General features: G+C 39.7%; 1 protein-coding gene across 2 annotated transcripts in view; it reads right to left on the minus strand.

Moving 5' to 3' along the window:
- dusp23b (dual specificity phosphatase 23b) overlaps window positions 1-20,887 on the minus strand; it is a 29,000-nt gene that overhangs the window by 3,746 nt on the left and 4,367 nt on the right. Inside the window, exons 1-2 of one of the 2 annotated variants that reach the window (XM_072562244.1) lie at window positions 12,594-12,679; window positions 9,512-9,789 (exon numbers count right to left, since the gene is read on the minus strand). In XM_072562244.1, coding sequence (XP_072418345.1) covers window positions 9,512-9,778 — 267 coding nt within the window. In that variant the 5' untranslated portion in view covers window positions 9,779-9,789; window positions 12,594-12,679. Of the gene's footprint in view, window positions 1-9,511; window positions 9,790-12,593; window positions 12,680-20,887 lie in introns of those variants that run through there. The other variant, XM_072562255.1, reaches the window with a different exon arrangement.

The following is a 20,887-nucleotide window of genomic DNA, read 5'->3' on the forward strand; positions in this document are numbered from 1 at the left end:
TGGTTGGCATGGACTAGTTGGACCAAAGGGTCTGTTTCTGTGCTGTATGACTCTAAGCTGTTTTCTTGATAGTTTACATAAGTAGTGCATTGCCGGTGTATTGCACTCTCAGATGTAGGGCAAGGTGGTCCCAGGTCTACGAAGCTGGAATGGGAATTGAACCATCTGGGAGTCAAAATGTGTCCCCCAATTCAAAGCCAAAAGCTTCTTCTCAGATTTTCTTGAGAGCTACCTTTTGACAGAGGCTTCTTTGTCATTCTCGCTAACTCCTTTTATCAAAGGATGCAGTGATACAGCAATATCACCTACAATTGTGTCTTTTTTTAAAAAGAAATGGTTTTATTCTTTATACAAATAAGATAGCACAGTACCAAAGCGGGTTTATACATAATTAAACTTATCAAGTTGAAATTTATAAATGTTTTTGCTAAATTATTGGAAGTAAACTTCATAAACTGCACAAAATTCTAAAGGTAAGAGGAGGCAGTGATCATATTGTCTAGAATCCAGAACATCAAATTAATGTTCTGGGATATAGGATCAAATCTCAGTGACAGTTGATGATATTCAATAAATTCTGGAGTTAAATGCTAGCTTAATGGTGACCATGTAACAATTGTTGATTATCCATTATTGTTTTAGGGAAGAAAATCTGGCTTCCTTACCTGTTCTGGCCTACCACACCCACAGTAACATGGTTGACTCTTAAATGCTCCCTAGAATGAGCTAAAAAACCACACTTTTGCATCAAAACTGCTGCAAAGTCTAAAGAAAAATTAAACTGGACAGGCCATTGGCATCAACCTAGCATTAAGGATCAGACCAAACCCCCTCAAAATATTAAGATTGTCTAGACCCTAGCTTTTTCGTTTTTCAAAAGTCAGTATGAAGGTGTTGCCTTCCAGATATATTTCGATTGGTCAAACTACCAGATTTAAAGCAAAATACAATTTATTCATCCACTATAGTTTAAAAAAAATTAGAATAGCTTAACTCTATTGGAAAACATAACAGAATAAAAGATACAGTAACCATTACTAACTAGGTGATCTAATATAATAACATCCCATAAATACACTCTGGGCAAAAAGCAAATGCAGACACAGATTGTCTCACATGCAACTGCTGCAACTGGCAGAGAACCCCCAGCTTTTGCCTGTAAATAAGCAAGAGTCAAAAACAAGCTTCCACCTCTTCACGACCCCAATAGCAACTGCTGAAAGCTAAACTAAAAATCCTGGTTCTGAAACCGCTTGACCACACCCATTCGATTGTTCCAATTTTCAAAAAAAAGAAAAAACAACTTGTGTAGCCTTGGGATTATCTTCTCATAGACTGCTCCGTCCCTGTCCTCTAACCTTTCTCTCTAAAACAGCACAAAACATATCTCTTAAAGTCTGCACCATCACTCTAGACACTAGAAATTCAATCAAAATCTTACATAAACATCCTGACAATCATCTGGGGTGCCTGTACCAGAATTGAGAGAACTATCCCATGGATTGGTCAAGAAACATCCAAACATTTTCTTTAAGGTATGAATATAACATGCCCCAGCAACCACCATTGCAATCCCTTAATATTAAAAAGCAAACAACACCAGGTTATAGTCCAACTGGTTTATTTGGAAGCACTAGTTTTCAGGAGTGCTGTTCCTTCATCAGGTGGTTGTGGAGTATAAGATCATAAGACACAGATTTTAAACCAAAAGATTACAGTATCATACAGAAATATATTAAACAAACATGGATTATTAATATTTTCATCTTTTACAGTGCAGGTTTCAGTTCGTTAATATGTAAACCCCAGAACTTCTTTTAAGTCACCTTCTCAAGATAACTTAAGGTTTTATAACACAAGGTGACAGCTCAGCTCAGACTATGCATTAGAGGTGTGAGGTCAGAGTATGTCTGTATCCCAGTCTGGAGTCAGACTGGTTCTAATTCCCAAGTGGAATTTATAAATTATTATATGGATTGACTGTCTGCAGATTGTGCATTTTGAGCAAAATGGAATGTATCAGAGAATTGTGTGTGTGCATGAGAGGTTGAGAGACAGATAGACAGAAAAGGACATGACCCTCTCACTAGTGTCCTTACATACAGAAAAAGAAGGACACCACTTTGACTGGGACAACACATCCATCCTAGGACAAGCCAAAGAGAGACACGCATGAGAATTCCAAGAATTCCAAACTAGAACTCTATCAACAAACACATCGACTTGGACCCCATTTACCGCCCTCTGAGAAAAAAGGACAGGACATGATATCACCAACAAAAATAGCATCACCAACCCAAGGAAACCCAAACACAAGTAGAAAGCAGGACATAACACCAGCACTTCAACAGACACTCACTGATTATGTTACCTAGTATGGTGATGAAACGTCCAAAAACGAACCTTCCACCTCAGCGAGCAAATTTACATCCAGAACTATACACACTCTCTCACACACACACACACTCTTACATACTCACACAGACTGTCTCTCATACACACGCACACATCCACCCCCCACACACTCACCCATGCACACACCCTGGGATTTACATATTAATGAACTAAAAGCTGCATTCCAAAAGATGAAAGACTTAACAATCCAGGTTTATTCAACATATCACGGTATTACACTAATCCTTTGCTATAAATTCTGAGTCTTATGATCTTATACTCCACAACCACCTGATGAAAGGAGCAGCACTCCGATACCAAGTGCTTCCAAACAAGCCTGGTGGACTATAACCTGGGGTAGTGATTTTTAATTTTGTCCACCCCAATCCAACACTGGCTCCTCCACATCATACCCCTCAATGTGTCCTGTCCCATCACACAGGAAATGTTTTAAAATCTTAGAAAAGCAAAGATAGGGTAGGAGAAAATATTGCCAGGTAATATCGAGCTTAAGAGAAGGATGTTTGATCAGTACATTAGTAGCAAGAGATTGCCCATTTAAACAGAGATGAAGTGAAATCTTTCCTCATATAGGGCTATGAATCTTTGGTATACTCTTCTTGAAAAGGTGACGAAAGCAAAGTCTTTGAATATTTTAAGGCATAGACAGATTCTTGATAAGCAAGGAGGTAGAAGTTTACCAGGGATGGGCAGCAATGTGGATTTTTGGTATAGTTGGATCAGTAATAATTGCGTGAAATGATGAAACATGAATGGATTACACCTTATTAATTTGTGAGATGATAACTAAGGAAAGGTAAGGTTGATCAGATTTGTATAAGAACTATCTGTCAAGATTGCAGAACACGTGGTAGATAAAGGTGGTAAAGAAAGTGATGGAATATTTTCTTTATTAGATAAGATGTGGAAAACAACAGCAAGAATGCTGGAACTGTGTAAAATACTGATTATGCCACAGGTAGGATATTACTCACAGGTCTTACAGGAAGGATAACATGGCTCTGGCAGGAATCCAGAAGATATTTACAAGAACGCTGCCAAGGCAGCCATGTGGAAAAACTTAGAACAGAGGTGGTTAAGGAGTGACTTCATTAAGGTTTACAAAATTACAAGGGCCATAGACAGAGTAAACTGGCAAATCCAGTTGCCCCCTAGCAGAAGGGCCAATGACCAGGGGACACAGATTTAAGATGATCAAAAGGAGGATTAGAAGGACGTGATTATTTTTAAATCCAGAGGGTGGTGGGTGTCTGGAATTTGTTGTCCGCTTTGTGGGCAGAAACAGTAATCTTCAACTCATTTAAAAAAGGAATCTGAGCCTGCATCTTAAGCGCTATAACCTGCAAGTCTACGTACCCGATGCAAGAAGAAAGCGGGGTTAGAATGGACAGTCAGTTAATTTTTCTCAATTCCCTAATCCAGACTCACAGGCTAAGCCAAGAGCCCAGGTCCAAGTGCCTGAATGAACGGCAGCATCGGCGGAGGAACACTGTGACTGAGATCTGGATTGTCTGGATGAGTGTTGGTTGGGGCTCCAGAGATATGAGAATGGCCTATGACTCCTGCTCAGATGTGGTCTCGAGGCCCGCAGCCTGTACCCAGAGGCCATTACAGAGATCCTGAGAAAGCATGTAGTATTAAATGTGACTCGTTTGCTGCAGAGAATGCAGGAAAGTGCTTCTTCAAAGGAATTGGGATCTTCTGTTCTTAATGTCAATAGGTCAGTGTTAACAAGGCGATACGTGATAACAGTTGTTCACTTGTGGAATGTGTGGTAGTACTTCATCCTCATGCTGGAGGTGCATATTTCGCAATAGGATATAGAATAACTAAATTGCTGGATTATATCAAAGACTCTTAACAAAAACTCATACTCAATAGGAAAAGAACTTGTAATTTAGTAAGCGGAGTCGAATATGCATGTAATAGAACAATCCTGACACACTTTCATGTATACCACACTGAGCAGATTTGAATTTATGAAGCTCAGTTCATACATCTTGACTGTCCTGGAATAGGAATGTTTCATTACCCCATCAGGATAGGAAAACGCAAAAGCTGAATGTGACATAGTAAGGAAGTTGAGTGAGTGAGTGAAAGAAAACTTAGTTCTGTAATTTATATTCACTGACTGAAGAGTTTGAGCGAGAGAGCAAGAGAACAAAAGCTGGCGGAAAGTTTAACTATTTATGGTCTGATTTGAGTGAACACTGGCTGGTCACGGATTGAATGTGCGTGTTGTTCCCTGGAGCTCGAGGTCTGGGAATGTTATGAATTTAATTTGCATTCTGGGAACCTACCATGATTTTAAAAGAAAAAGTCATTTTGTACAACAATGATACTGGACATGTTAGCTGAGTGAGGTGATTTAGACTAGTCTCCCGTTATAACGTACTAGCCAAAGTAATTGACCATCTGGCCTGGCTGGATCAAGGGTTCCCACTTTGATGTGCATGTCATTTAATTAGTCAAGTGTACACAGACCTATCAGTGAGTTTCGCTTCCTCTGCAAACTTTTGCCATTTTATTGCTGTTTATTGATTAAGGACATGTGATGTTTTTTGTAATCTTAATACCAAATTTTGTATAAAGACAGCTTGTTTGCAACGATAAGGGAGTAGCCTGAGAGAGCTCTCAGAAGTAAGAGCTGACGCCGCTACTCTGCTAATGGTTTTAGAACGTTAGCTCAAGTCTGGCTTGTAGGTATCAATGTTATAGTGTAACATTGTTGCCTTTGGTAAGTAAAGGTAATAATTTAAACTAAACTGTCTGTTAAGAGTTTTATATTCCAGACTACCACAGAGTACGATCTCCAGGACGAACCAAGATTGACTTGCAAATCGAGTCCATCAGGGATTCCCTGAGCTGTCTTGAATGGTGCTTTATCAATCCCAAATGATGTCAAGCAGAGAAATGGAGGAGCATCAAGAAGGGGACAGAAGGACAAACTCATATAGTGATAATTGTTTAATATGTTCAGTAATTCAAAATAGAGCCAGAGCGTGGGGACATTAACATTTATCACAATAATGTTTTATATACATGTAACAATAAACCACTCAATTCAATTCCTCTACTGACACAGACATGATAGGCTGAATGGACTCCTCTAGTGCCATAGGCTTTCTGACGTTCTATGGACAGACCTACAAGAGGTGGCAGCACTGGGGTATACAGTCAGGAGTGAGTTGCTCTGGGATTCCTCAAAAATCACTCTGACTTTGCACTCTCATAGCACCAAGTTAAACAGTAAGTTTCCCAGTCAATATTTACAAACTATCACCTTCCCTTGGAGGAGTACAGATTCATCAGCCATATTGAACATCAATAGGAGGAAACATGAGGTAATCCATTTTGGTCAAAGAAACAGAGACAGTACAGATTCAATGGGACAAATTCGTACAGGAGTACAGGAGCAGAGGGACCGCTGGGTTCATGTGCATAATTCTGAATGTGGCCAGGCACTTTGAAACAGTTGTTAAGAAGTCTTACAGAATCCTTGGGTTTATAAATGGAAGCAAAAAGAGTATAAAAGCAAGGAAGCGATGCCACACCTCTACAAATCATTGGTCAGACCATTTGAGGAGTACTGTGTTTAGTTCTGGTCACTTTAAGGAAGGATGTTAAAGTCCTGGAGAGAGAGTGAAAAAGAGATTTACTAGCATAATAACATGAATGAAGGATTTTAGATACAAGGAAAGATCAGTGAAATTAAGCTTATTCTCCTTGGAAGAGAGAAGATTAAAAGCACGGAAGGAATGTCTCATTGTGATATTCAAAATTTTGAACAATTTTGACAGGGTAAGGAAAGATATTCCATTTCCACTAGTTGATGCGTCAGTAACTCAGGGTCACAATTTCAAGATTATCAGCAAACGAGCTAGGATTGAGCTGAGAAACTGCTTTACTCGGTTGTTAAAATTCATATGTGCTACCTGGTACAGTGATCGAGGAGATTTCAAAAGAGGTTTCAAAAGAGAGTTGGATAAATATTTGAAAGTGATGGATTTATAGGGCGACAGAGTTAGAGCTGGAGAATAGAACCAGCTGAAGAGTTCATTCAGGAGCTGGTATAGTCACAAGGGGTCGATTGGCCTCCTTCTGTATTATAAAATTCTATGAATCTCTTACTATCAACATCCAGGGGTTACCATTGACCAGAAACTGAGCTGGACTAAACTCAATGCCTACAAGAGCCATCCAGGACAAAAGCAGCCTGCTTGATTAACACCACATACACAAACATTCACTCCCTCCACTACCAACACTTAGTAGCAGCAGTGGGTTCGCTCCACAAGGTGGATTGCAGAATTCACCAAGGATCCTCAGCCATCACCTTCCAAACCTACAATCTCTATCACCTAGAAGGATAAGAGCTGCAGATAAATAGGAATACCACCATCTGCAAGTTCCTTTCCATGTCAGTCACCAGCCTAACTTACAAATATATCACGGTCCGCTCAATGTTGCTGCATCAAAATCTTGGAAATTTCTCCTCAATGGCATGGTCCCCACAGCAACGGACAGTAGCAGTTCAAGAAGGCAGCTCACCATCACCTTCTCAAGGGCAATTAAGGATGGGCAATAGCCAGCAACACCCACATCCCATGAGTGAATTTAAAAAAAAGTCAAGTTCTTGAACTTGGTGTTCATTCCAAAATCCTGCACCACCAGACAAAATTGTGGGTGAAGAAATTTGACCTTCCCTCCCCCAGCCCCTTTTAAATCGGAGAAATAAACTCGTGAGACAGTGGAGAATGTGTTTTGCACATCAGGCATTCCCAACTGCCAAAAGAAAATCCAGAGGAATATGACAAGGGGTTAGGAATGAGAAGAAAATCATAGACTTCCTCCTAAATGGTAAATGTGGCACATGTACATCCACACCCAGACAAAAATTCAGCTTGTCATCTCTGACTATTTTAATTGCAACTTTGTAGCAGTAGAATTCTAACCACACACAGCTTCCAAGAGTCACGAGTTTTGCAAGCAAAATAGAAAATGCATCTTGTAGGAGACTATTACAACTAGCAGAGATATTTTCTTCCCATTAGTCAAAACTAAATATACATCAAAATCGCAGAGTTAAAAATAGCATATACTATCTAATTCCTCAGGGTAGATTTAAAATGTTCTGACTACATTAATACAATGAAATTACATCAATTCAATACTATACTATATTCACTCATTTGTCTGAATTTAGACAATTCCACTAATTTTTCAAAAAGCAATTATTTCTGAAAATGGAGTGGATGGATGCGGAAGAATAGTCCCACAATTTCTAAGTGTCAATTCAATCTGTATCAAATATATTGTGTCGTCTTTCAGAGTCAGAAAGAAAGATGGCAATTACTATAAAAGAAAACCCAAGAGAAGAATAGCAAATTTATTTTTAAAAAGTTACTTGGCAGTAGGGAATGTTAATATTGCCAGGAATAAATTTAAAAAAAAAGAGACATATTGTCAAAGCTTTTTATATGGCACTCATTATGACAAATGCAACAGTATAAGGGTTCAAATTGTCATAACAATTTACATCACGGGGGAAGATTATGTTGACTGAAACAGAAACCAATAGCTCTGATGAAGGATCACTGGACTCAAAACGTTAGCTTTTACTTTCCCTCTCCAGACACTGTCAGACCTGCTGAGTTTCTTCAGAATTTTCATTTTTTTGTTTCAGATTTACAGCATCTGCAGTTCTTTATTTTTATTGTATAAAGCTGTTGATTGGTTGAGGAGTTGACTTTGATGCGTCAAGGCATTTACATGGACAAAACATCAGGGAACTATAGATTCACAAAGATTCTGGTGAATCACCGAGAAATAAAACTAGAACATATTGATTTTATTTACAGAGATCAGATCCCTCTGCTTGAATGTTTGTTGTTTATAATAAATGTGAATGATCCATTTCACAAGTTCAACTGAACATCTTATTTCGGGTGTTAGTGTAGCTTTTTAAACACACATTGTTCAGAAAGTGGTAAAATGAAATCATACCCAACAGGAAACATTTTATTTGGGTTTTACAAGCATTGGCCAGTTGAATACTGTTTCTACTCTGCTGATTACAAACAACTGAAGGAACGTTGTGTTTGATTTGATCAGCGAATTGTTGAGATTCTTGGACTAGGAATTGGGAAGTCATGATGAGGACATTGGTTAGGCCTCTTCTGGAGTACTGTGTCCAGTTCTAGTCACCCTGTTATAGAAAGGAAATTATTAAGCTAGAGAGGGTTCAGAAGAGATTTACCAGGAGGTTGCAGTGTATGGAAGGTTTGAGTTATGAAGAAAGGTTTGGTCTTTTCTCATTGGAGCGTAGGAGGTTGAAAGGTGACCTTATAGAATTTAATAGAATCATGAGGAATATAGAGAGGGTTAATGGTAGGTGTCTTAACACTAAGAAGGGGAATTTCAAGATAAGGGGGCATATTTTTAAGTCAAGAGGAGAGAAATTTAAAAAAGACATCGGGGCAAATCTTTTTTACACAGCGGGAGGCTCACGTGTGGTATGAATTTCTCAAGGAAGTGGTGGATGTGGGCACAGTAACAATGTTTAAAATATACTTAGCTAAATACATGAATGGGAAAGGTTTAGAGGGAAATCGGCCAGCAGGCAGGTGGGACGTGTTTAGTTTGAGATTATGGTCAGTATGGACTGAAGAGTTTGTTCCCATGCTGTATGACTCTATGCCATCATACCAACACTGAAATTCTACAAGATGAGCTTGATCAACAATCTTGCCCACAGGATCAGAAACATTTGGTCACCTTTCAGGCTTGATGCAGAAATAGAAGCATGCCAATAACTGTCATGGTCAAATCACTCTTTGCTCTGAATCATGCAAACTTACAAATGGACCTTTTCGATCTGAAATGTTCTTGTCCTGCTGCCTCAAGTTACCCTGGAAAGGCAAAGTATCTCAAAAATTTGGACAACAGCTTATGCAAGTATTTCAAATATGTAGTGGCACTGTAAGTGATATTTTCCCTAACAGGAAGATGTTGTTAGTTCAGAAGATGTTCTACTGTAAAATTCAGCACATTGCGTGTGTTTCAATATAGAAAAGTAGTCAATGCCCAATCATACCTCGCCCTTTGCACTGGCTTCCTCAACAACAGCAAGAAACCTTTTGATCTGTTCAAAAGAGGGTGGACAAAAATCATCGATCTTTATATGATGGATCTTCAATCCTGGACAAGTATCGTGGTATGGTGGCTTCCTCTCACTGAGCGTGACAAGGTGTTTAATGCCATTGTCATACAAATACTGGTAGTGAGCAGGTAATCGTGGCATTGCCATCCCAGCCAGCTTTTTGGGTTCAATCCAGGAAAAGTTATGTGGGGCAGATGCCATTTTTCATTCACCTGATTAAAGAATAATATTTAGTATCATGTAAAATGTTAAGAACAAGGATTAAATATGCAGTTTTAATTACCCAAAATATGTGCTTCACTATGATTCACAGGATGTCACCAAACCCAAAGAAAGCTATAAAGGTGATAAAACGTAAGAGCATGAGTAGGCCATAAGGTTCACGGAGCTGCTCTGTCATTCAATAATAGCACTTTCCTAGCTGTCTCCTTTACCATTTAACTGCCTTATTAAAACTAACTCAGCCTTTTTCACATTCCATGGAAAGAAAGGTCTTCAGTAATAGGATATTTAGCTCTTAGAGTCTGCTCTGCCATTCAATAAAATCATCTGTTATTTCTTTACAGTGTCAACTTGACTTTCTTGTTTGTCCTCACAACCCTTGCCTCACTTCTCATCTATCAAACATCTATTCAACTAAGCCTCGAATAAATTCAATGGCTCATTTGCCATTGCTTTCTGGGAGAAAGATTTCCAGACTGACAACTCTCAGAGATTAAACTTCTCATCTCCAACTTAAACCTGTTATTCTTAAACGGTGCTCCCTAGTTCTATTTCCTCCCCCACAATGATTCATGCTCCCAGTACCCACTCTAAAATGTCTCCTCAGGGTCATGTTTCAATAAGATCAACACTCTTTCATCTACATAAGAATTAGGAGCAGGAGTAAGCAATTCAGCCCCTTCAGACTGGTGTGCCACTTAATATAATCGTAGCTGATCTCATCCAAGGTCTCATCTCCACTTTCCTGCCCGGTCCCCAAAACCCTTTAGAACCATTGGAAATCAAGTATTAAGGAAGTAATAGCAGAACATTTGGAAAATGATAATCTTGTTAAACAGATTTAGCATGGCTTCATGAAAGGGAAAATTGAGTCTGTGTAGAGTTTAGAGTTTTCCAGGAAGTCTGAACCAGATTGGATAGAGGAGATACAGTAGATATGGGTCGGAGGGGATAGAGGGGACATAATAGATTCGGGTTAAACAAAGTACTTGGCAAAGGGTTAAGTCACTCTCTCCTCATATAATAACCCTTTCATCTCTAATTAATTTAGTGAACCTGCCCTGAACTGCCTCCAATACAATTACACGGACCAAAAACTGCATATGGTAATCTAGAAGTGGTATCACTAAATGACTTGTACAGTTGCAAGAACATCTCCCTATTTTACACTCCATTCCTTTCACAATAAAATACCAATATTCCCTTTGCCTTCCTTATTACCAGCAATATCTGCATACTAGCTTTGTGTAATTCATGCACAAGGACACTCAGATCGCTCTGCAACAAAGTATTTTAAAGGTTCTCTAATTTAGATGATTAGTTGCTTTTTTTATTCTTCGGATCCAAACCTCACTTATCTATGTCAAAATTCATTTGCCAAAATTTTGGCCACATACCAAGCCTACCTTCTTGTAGATTTCTTATTTCTTCATTGCAACTTCAATATGACTAGGCACACCTTGATCACCTTTCCTCAAAAAGTAAACCTTTCATCCCAAATATACATCAGGTGAGCTGTTATTGTTGGTCAATGACCTAACCTCCACTGCACTCCGGAAAAACACACCAAAATGTTAGCATCAGAACAGAAGAAATACCAGCAAGAGTAGGCCATTTGGTCATTACTAGCCTGCCCTTAACAAATCATGGATATTATGATACAAAACCAGAAAGTGCTGGAGAAACTCAGCAGCTCTGGCAGCATCTGTGGAGAGAAAGCACAGTTAACACTGACTCTTCTTTCAAGCTGATTGCAGCTAAGAAAAGACTGGTAAAAATGGCAAAGACCTGGGCTGGGAACCCAGAGGGTGAACAACAGCGATGAAGGCAAATGCACAGATCATTGTATGCTCAGGGAAAAATAAAGCTGATAAGCGAGACTATAACTAGGTGAAAATGGGTGACTATGCTGATGGCTATTCCGATGTTGCGGAGCCTCGATTTTGCTGTTTCTTCCCCATAATTTGATCATGTTTCAATTAAACTCCATCTGGCTCAAGGAATAAGCATCCTTCCCCCCTCTCCGAACTTGGGTCTTTACATTGAGATCAACGACTTTAGATCAGAACTTTAGCTCCAACTTTTTGTTTTCCTGCTTGCGTCGTTACTCGTTTCTTTCTGTAGCCCATTATATTCCATTCACAACTTTTCTTTCTATCGTATACAGACCACCACTTTTTGGCTTTCACACCACTATACCCTCGATCATTTGATTTATCCTGCACGCTGTCCAATTACAGACCAGTTATTTTGTTCTTCCTGCTCCCTCTATTACATTTCTATTGTTTTGCAATCGAGTGAAAACATCATCGAGTTAAAATTTCTCCTTACAGACTTTTCTGGACCTAATTGTGTATGTTTTTCCATTTTCGAATCGGTTATAAAAACGTCACGGACCAAATGTAAATCCTATTGCTCTGACACCAACTGGCACTAACAAATCCCGACCTCAACTTAATTTGTAACAAACCAATAGGGTATGTGCCCTTCCAAAAGGTCAGATCCACAATATTTAATAGGACGGGCAACGCACCAGCTATGAAATAACAGCAGTCAGCAAGTTCCACTTTCAGCTGTATTTGTCGCCCGGTACTGTTCGTTTTAACTCGCCGGCGACTCAAAGATTAAGCCGTTTTCTTCTCAAATGCCCATGCCGGGAAAGTGTAGTTAATAACAGGCAGTAAAACACTCCCGAACAAAGCAAACCCCCCAGTTATAAATGCCAGATGCCTTTGGCTAGGATAACAGAACATGTATCCATTTATTTTTTGGACAACGTATCGATATCACCTACCACAACTCTGGATGAAACACATAGAGTCCGCAGAACAGGAAGCGAAATCACAACAAGAGCTCCTTCAATAAACGTTCACCGGAACTTATGAGGCATTGAGCTAGAGCCAACCACAGCAGTGGCTGATGTAGCATCATCACCAAGAAGGCGGGTCATGTTGTGTACGTCATACTATAAATAGTATATAAAGTCCATTTTATAATTGGAATCTAGCAATGTGATAGAATGGTAGTTTAATCCCTACCTCAAAAGTTATGTCATAAGAACATAGAGGACTCTGCCGTTCAATAAGATCATGGCTGATCTTTTTGTGGACTCAGCTCCACTTACCTGCCCTCTCGCGTAACCCTTAATTCCTTTATTGTTCTTAAAGAAATTAGCTTTAAGAACGTTTACTGAAGTAGCATCAATTACTTCACTGGGCAGGGAATTCCACAGATTCACAACTCTCTGAATGAAGAAGTTACTTCTCAATTCAGTCCTAAATCTGCTTCCTCTAATTTTAAGGCTATGCCCTCTTGTCCTAGTTTCACCCACCAATGGAAATATCCTCTCTACTTCAATCCTATCTATTCCCTTCATAATTTTATATGTTTTGATAATGTCCCCCCTCATTCTTCTAAATTCTAATGAATATGATCCCAATTCTACTCCGTCTCTCCTCATAAACCAACCCCCTCAACTCCGGAATCAACCTAGTGACCTCCTCTGCACCCCCTCCAGTGCCAGTACATCCTTTCTCAAGTAAGGAGACCAAAACTGCACGTAGTACACCAGGTGTGGCCTCACCATCACCCTCTATACCTGCAACATAACCACCCCACTTTTAAACTCCAGCCCTTCAGCAACGAAGGACAAAATTCCATTTGCCTTCCTCATTACTTGGTGAACCTGCAGACCAACCTTCTGTGATTCTTGCACAAAGAAACCCAGGTCCCTCTGCATAGCAGCATGCTGCAACTTTTTACCATTAAAGTAACAGTCCTTTTTACTGTTACTCCTACCAAACTGGATGACTTCACATTTATTAACATTGTATTCCATCTGCCAGACCTTTGCCCACTCACTCAATGTATCTACGCTCCTCTGCAAAGTTTCACAGTCCTCTGCATACTTTGCTCTGCCACTCATCTTGGTGTCATCGGCAAACCTTGACACACTAAACATGGTTCCCAACTCCAAATAATCAAAAAAAATTGTGAATAATTGCAGTCCCAACACTGATCCCTGAGGCACACAACTAATTACTGATTGCCAACAAGAATAGCACTCATTTACCCCCGCCACCCCCCGCTCTCCCCCCCCCCCCCCCCCGCTCTTTGCTTCCTGTGCTAATACTTCACCCATAACGCCATGCATCTTTGTCTTATGCAACAGCCTCTTGTGCAGCACCTTGTCGAAGGCCTTTTGGAAATACAAGTACACCACATCCACTGGGTCCATCTTGCTCTTAATGTCTTCATGGAATTCTAAAAGATTTGTTAAGTATGACCTGCCCTTCATGAACCCATGATGCATCTGCCCAATGGGACAAATTCTAACTAGATGCCTTGCTATTTCTTACTGGGTAATAGACTCAAGCACCTTCCCCACTAAGTTAACTGGTCTATAGTTCCCCATTTTTTGTTTACCTCCTTTTTAAAACAGTGGCATCACATTTGCTGTTTTCCAACATGCTGGGATTCCCCCAGATTCGAGCGAATTTTGGAAAATTACCACAAGTGCACTTGCTATTTCTCCCACCATCTCTTTTAGTACCCTGAGATGCATTCCATCTGGGCCAGGAGACTTGTCTATCCTATGCTCCATTAGCTTGCCCAACGCTACTTCTTCCATAATAATGATTGTTTCCAGGTCTTCACCTACCTTCTTCTTTTGTCAATTTCAGGCATGTTATTAGTGTCTTCCATTGTGAAGACCAATACAAAGTACAGGAAGACCCTGGGTTACGAACAAATTCCATTTTTAAGTCTGTTCATTAGTCGAATTTGAATGTAAGTTGGAACAGTTATGTACGGTTCACATCTAGCATCAATTAGTCAAACGTTTGTCTTAGTATATAGTACATATTTTACCTAAATATATGGGTAAAATATTTACTATATACTCAGAAAAACATTCAGTTAAATCAGGCTCATGAACTGCTGAAAATGCACATTATTTGAATGTCATGCAAAGTAGTCCGCCCATTCATTAGTACGAACCATCATACATAACTCGATTTTTAAAAATAATTTGCTTTATGGAGGTCAGGTCGTGAGTACGAGCATTTGTAACCCCGGGAAAGCCTGTAGCTGTTCAATGTGTCGGCCATTTCATCATATCTCATAACTAAATGCCCCTTCTCATCCTCTAAAGGACCAACATTTACTTTAGTGACTCTTTTTCATTTTATATATTTACAGAAACTTTTTGCTGTCTGACTTTATATTCTGTGCTAGTTTTTTTCTCATGTTCTTTCTTACTTTTCTTTATAGCTTTTTTTTGGCTTTCTGTTGATTTTTAAAGTTTTCCCAGTCTCCGAGTTTCCTTTTCTTTCAATTTGATAGACTCTCTTATTTCCTTAGACACGCATGGCAGATTACCCTTTTTCCTATAGTTTTTCCTTTTTACTGGGATATACGTTAATTGAGCACTTTGAAAAATTGTTTTGAAAGTCTTCCACTGCTCGTCAACTGACCCACCATAAAATGTTTGTTTCCAGTCTACTTTAGCCAAGTCCACCCTCATTCTATTGTCATCTCCCTTGTTTAAGCACAGGACCCTGGTATTGGATTTTATCTTCACACTCTCCATCTGTATTCTAAATTCAACCATACTGTGATCGCTCCTTCCAAGAGGATCCCTAACTATGAGGTCATTAATTATTCCTGTCTCATTACACAGGGCCAGATCTCAGATAGCTTGCTCCCTCGTCAGTTCCATTACATGCTGTTCAAGATAACTATGGCAGATATACTCAACCTACTCCTCCTCAAGGCTACCCTGACCGAGCTAGTTCGACCAATTGACACGTAGATTAAAATCCCCCATGATAATAGTCATACCAGACCGACATTAGTTATTTCTTTGTTTATTGCCCACTGCAATGTGATGTTATCATTTGGTGGCCTATAGACTACACCTATCAGTGACTTTTTCTTCTTAGAATTTCTAATTTCCACCCAAATTGATTCAACATTATTCTCCATAGAACCTATATCATCTCTCTGATATCATCCTTGAATATCAGAGCTACACCACCTCCCTTAACCTCCTGGCTGTCCTTCTAAATAATCTGATACCCCTGGTTATTTAATTCACAGTTGTGACCATCCTGTCACATGTCTTCATAATGGCTACTAAATCATAGTCATTTGCGATCATTTGTGCCATTAACTCATCGACCTTGTTACGAATGCTATGAGCATTCAGGTAAAGTGCCTTTATGCTTGTTTTCTTACCGTCATGATTTCACAACATATTTGAAATGGTTGAGTACACACATATGTAAAAAATGTGTCTGGATAATGTTGTCTTTTCTGGTCTTGTGCATGGTGGTAGCTTCTTTATTTCTGGGCCAGAAGATCTGGATTCAAGTCCCACCTGGCCCAAAAGCTTGTAGTACCATCTCCAGAAAGGCTAAGTGAAATAACTGTAAATACAATGCAAAATGCTTGAGGGGAACTTTATTAAACAAAAATGCAGGAATATTTATGTCAGTTCCTCTGATGAATGAGCTCATGCACCAATGTCTCAGCCCTGCAAAAAACTCCCTTTCAGATGATTTCATTTTCACCAGTCTCAATCGATTCTGCCTCCTCCAAGCACAGAGGTACAAATTCCAATTCTAAACCACTCACCACCTTCAAAACAAGTTATTCCTTGTGGCACGATTGCTTCTTTTGCCAATTATCTTAAAATCTGTGTCCCTCCATCAATCCACAAATGGGAGTGATTTCTCTCCACCTACTCTGTCCAGACCTTTCATTAACTTGAATATTTGTGTCAAGCTTCCTCTCCACATTTTCCTTCAGCAGGAAATATCCCAACCTCTACAATTTGTATACATAACTTCTCTTTGCTGGAACGATTCCCATTAGTCCTTTTATTTTGGAATATATCTATTGTATTCACATTCTCTCCAATGCCTGGAGTGTAGCACTGAATGCAATAGTAATGGCTCAGGGTGAAACATCAGTGCTGCCTCATACTCACTCAAAACTATCTCAGTCTCCAGTTCCACTCCATCCTTTTTCTCAATATATGCTCAAAAAGTAGCATTTTTCTTTGAGTTGTTAAGGAACTCCAGGTCCATCACTTAGGGGTAATGATGCCTCTCTGGATCTTTTTACCCCTCCACTTCTCTCCGACTCTGTCCTTTCATCCAACCCAACATCCTGCCAGGTATTTACAATACCTTCTGACCTCTCCATTTCTGATGATGAATGATCTATGCTCAAAGCACTTACCTTTATCCCCTTCTGCCCCAGCAGAACACATTTTGGGCACAATATGATGCTGAACTCACCTTTCATGGTCTTTTCCTATTTATTTGGATGGGAGACCAGCTCCCCACTCCACAGACCCTTTCACTGTCACCAATACTCCCCTTCACTCGGACCCCTTCCTCGGGCCTTTTGCCAGCACTTAATCTCTTCAGTGAACTGTCGGTGTGACATTTGCCATATTAATTTCTCTGCTGATAAGGGTGGTTTCATTGTCTGGTGTGCTGATCTGTACATTGCAAGGGTTGGGCGCCAACTCTCAGATACTATTACCCTTCACTCCCTGTATCATAATCTGGATAAAACATTTGGCTGAAGTTTCCAGGACTCTCATCTCCCCTCGACAACTTCCCACATCGTCTATCCAAACCCCTCACAACCTGCTTCCACCTCCTTCCTAAAATCCACAAACAGGACTGCCCTGGTAGACCCATCATTTCACCTTGTTCCTGACCACTGATATTATTTCTTCCTATTTTGTCTCTAATTCCTAAACCCCACCCCCTCCATTCAGTTTCTTCCCACTTACACTGGTGATTTAATTGATGCTTTATGTCAGGTCCACACTCATCCTAGCCGTCTCCTCTTCACCACGGATGTTCAATCCATCTACACAACCATTCGCCATTGGAATGATCTGAATACTATCTGCTTCTTCCTTTAAAGTAGGCCTACACGCTCTATCTACCACTGAGCATGTTCACTTCAAACAACTTCTCTTTTAACTCATCTCAGTTTCTCCAAGTCAAAGGTGTGACTATGGATAGCCACGTGGGTTCCAGTTTTGCCTCACTCTTTGGGGGATTATGTGGAACATTGTTCAAGTCCTATTTGGGTGCCCACTGACAGCACGCAATCTGTGGGCAGTTAGTCCATTTCACATTTTATCAATTCCTATTTTGGAAATAGAATCAATCTAACTCAAGGGTGGGACACAGACAGACTCTAACCTCACACCTTTAATGCATTTCTGCACTGAAATCACCTTTTTTTTAAATTCTAAAAAGTTGCCCTAGGACTGTGACTTGAAAGAAATTCTGGGATTTACATATTAAACAATCAAAATTTGCATCCCCATTCTAAGTGTTTATAGACTTAACAGCAATCTAGCTTTGTTCAAAACATTGGATCAGTTGCATGATACTTTGATTTTTTACAATAAATTCTGCGTCCTATGATCCTGCCCTACTAATTACCTGATGAAGGAGCAGCACTCCAAAAGCTACTTCTTTCAAATAAACTGTTGGACTACAACCTGCCGTTGTGTGATTTTTAACTTTGTCCCACACCAACACTGGCACCACAACAGTTTCTTTAAAGGCAACTATTGTTCAGTTGCAGTTTTGCCTGCCAAGTTTTGATTCAAACCCTAGCTGGATCAGGTCCAATCTTACGCCCATCAAAGCTAGTTTTCTCTCAGATAATCACTCTTATTCTAGATTGCTGCTTGTCTTTCTTCCCTTGCCAACTTAAACTTTATCATATGATAATTACTATAGCCTAAAGTTTTTCCTGCTACCACTTGATTTGTTGGTCTAACTCATTTCCAAGGAGATCCATTCTGTACTCATTTCTCTGAAGTGGCTATCAGATAATCTCTATTTGGACTGTCAATTCACTGGCTTTATGACAAATGCTTCTTTCACTTTACTAGTTTTGAAATCCTTTGTCATTCCTACTGCTGCGTATGATCAGGAGCAAGAGTGAACCATTTTGCCCCTCAACCCTCTCAAAATTGAATTCAACCCTCTCGCTTGAATTCTACCTTTCCATCTAACTCTAATAATCTTTGATTCTACTGCCTAAAAGGAATTTATCTACCTTCACCTTAAAAATATACAATTATTCCACCCTTCACCTTCTGAGCCAGAGTTCCAAAGTTGCAGACAACACCAAGCCACTCTTCACCTCTGCCCTAAAGGATGAGCCTTAGTTTTGAAACAGTGCCCCCTAACTCGGGACTCCCACACAAGAAGTGATATCTTTTCCAACACCACCTTTTCAAGATCATTCAGGATCACATATACTTCAATCAAGTCACTCCTGACAAACTCCATTGGAAACAAATCCAGTCTGTCCAACCTTTGTTTCTAATACAACCCTCTCATTCCAGATACCAATCCAGTAAAATCTGCATGCAATATTTAAGATGAGGTCTAATCAACACTTGTATAACTGAAGAATGACATCCTTACTTTTATGTTCAACTTCTCTTGTAATAAAATATAACACCCAGTAGCTTTCTTAATTACTTGCTGTACCTGCATAATAACTTTTTGTGATTCATGCACTAGAATATCAAGATATTCTTTGTACTTGGGAATTCTGCAATCATTCTGTTTAATTAATACCCTGCCTTTTTAGTCTTCCTGCCAAATTGAACTTCACATTTTCCCACATTATAATCAATCTGCTTGGTTTTTACTCACTCCTTCAAACTATGTCGTTTCCATCTTTCTCAAGTCTTTTTCACAACATACTTTTCTACCTTGTGTTAACTGTAAATTTAACAACCATGCCTTTGCTCCCCTCTTCGAAATCACTAAATTGCAAAAGCTGAGGTGCCACCACAGACCCGAGTGCAGGGCTTCACTCATCATATTCTAATTCCATTTTCTGTCTGACAAACAATCATGCTAATATGATACCCACTATCCCATAAGCTTGAAGTTTGTATAAAAGCCTCTTATGTTCAAAGTTTGTGAGAAGATTTGTAGCTTGGGTGCTTGTTGTTGTGGTTCTCTTCGCCGAGCTGGGAATTTGTGTTGCAGACGTTTCGTCCCGTGTCTAGGTGACATCCTCAGTGCTTGGGAGCCTCCTGTGAAGCACTTCTGTGATCTTTCCTCCGGCATTTGTAGTGGTTTGAATCTGCGTGTGTGGCAGATGACAAGCAACATGAATTCGACTGGGACAACACTACTATTATAGGACAAGCCAAACGGAGAACAGCCAGGGAATTCCTAGAGGCATGGCACTCATCCACAGATTCGATCAATAAGCATATCGATCTGGACCCAATACACCGGCCACTGCAACGGACAGCTGGAACTGACAACCTGAAGCGGCAGAGACAAGCCACTACAAATGCCGGAGGAAAGATCACAGAAGCACTTCACAGGAGACTCCCAAGCACTGAGGATGTCACCTAGACAGGGGACAAAACGTCTGCAACACACCTCTTATGTGGCATTTTTGTCAAATGCCTACCGAAAATCCCAATCCTGTACATCTAAAGGCTCTTCTTTATAACTGTATATTTTAATCCTTCAAAGGATTCCAATAAATTGATTAAACATGATTCATCTTTCACAAAATCATGCTGACTCTTCCTGATCATCTTGAGTTTCTCTTATTGCCCAGCTATAACCTCTTTAGTGATTAAGTCTCACACCTTCCCTATAATAGACATGTACACTGGCCTGTAGCTTCCTGTGTTCTGCCTCCTAGAATATATTTGATACTTTGTGGTTTGAAGGAAGCTTCACAGAGTCTATCAAATTTTGCAAAATTAACACAAATGCCTTATTACTTTCGTTACCTTAACCTAATTACCTTAACAATCATCTTTTTTTAAATATTCGTATGAAGTCCACCAAGACATAGGGACTTGTCAGCCTGCACCTCTATTATTTTGCCCTTCATTAGTGAGACTCACTAGGCGAATACCTAGCAGAGAGATGATTGTTCTATAAGGAGAGATTGGTTCGGCTAGGTCTGTGTTCACTCGTGTTTACAAGGATAGGAGGGAATGTGATTGTAAACATAAAATTCTAACAGGGCTGGACAGGCTAAATGTTTTCACTCATT

The sequence above is a fragment of the Chiloscyllium punctatum genome, chromosome 3, assembly GCF_047496795.1.
Source record: "Chiloscyllium punctatum isolate Juve2018m chromosome 3, sChiPun1.3, whole genome shotgun sequence".
Taxonomy (NCBI): Eukaryota; Metazoa; Chordata; class Chondrichthyes; order Orectolobiformes; family Hemiscylliidae; genus Chiloscyllium; species Chiloscyllium punctatum.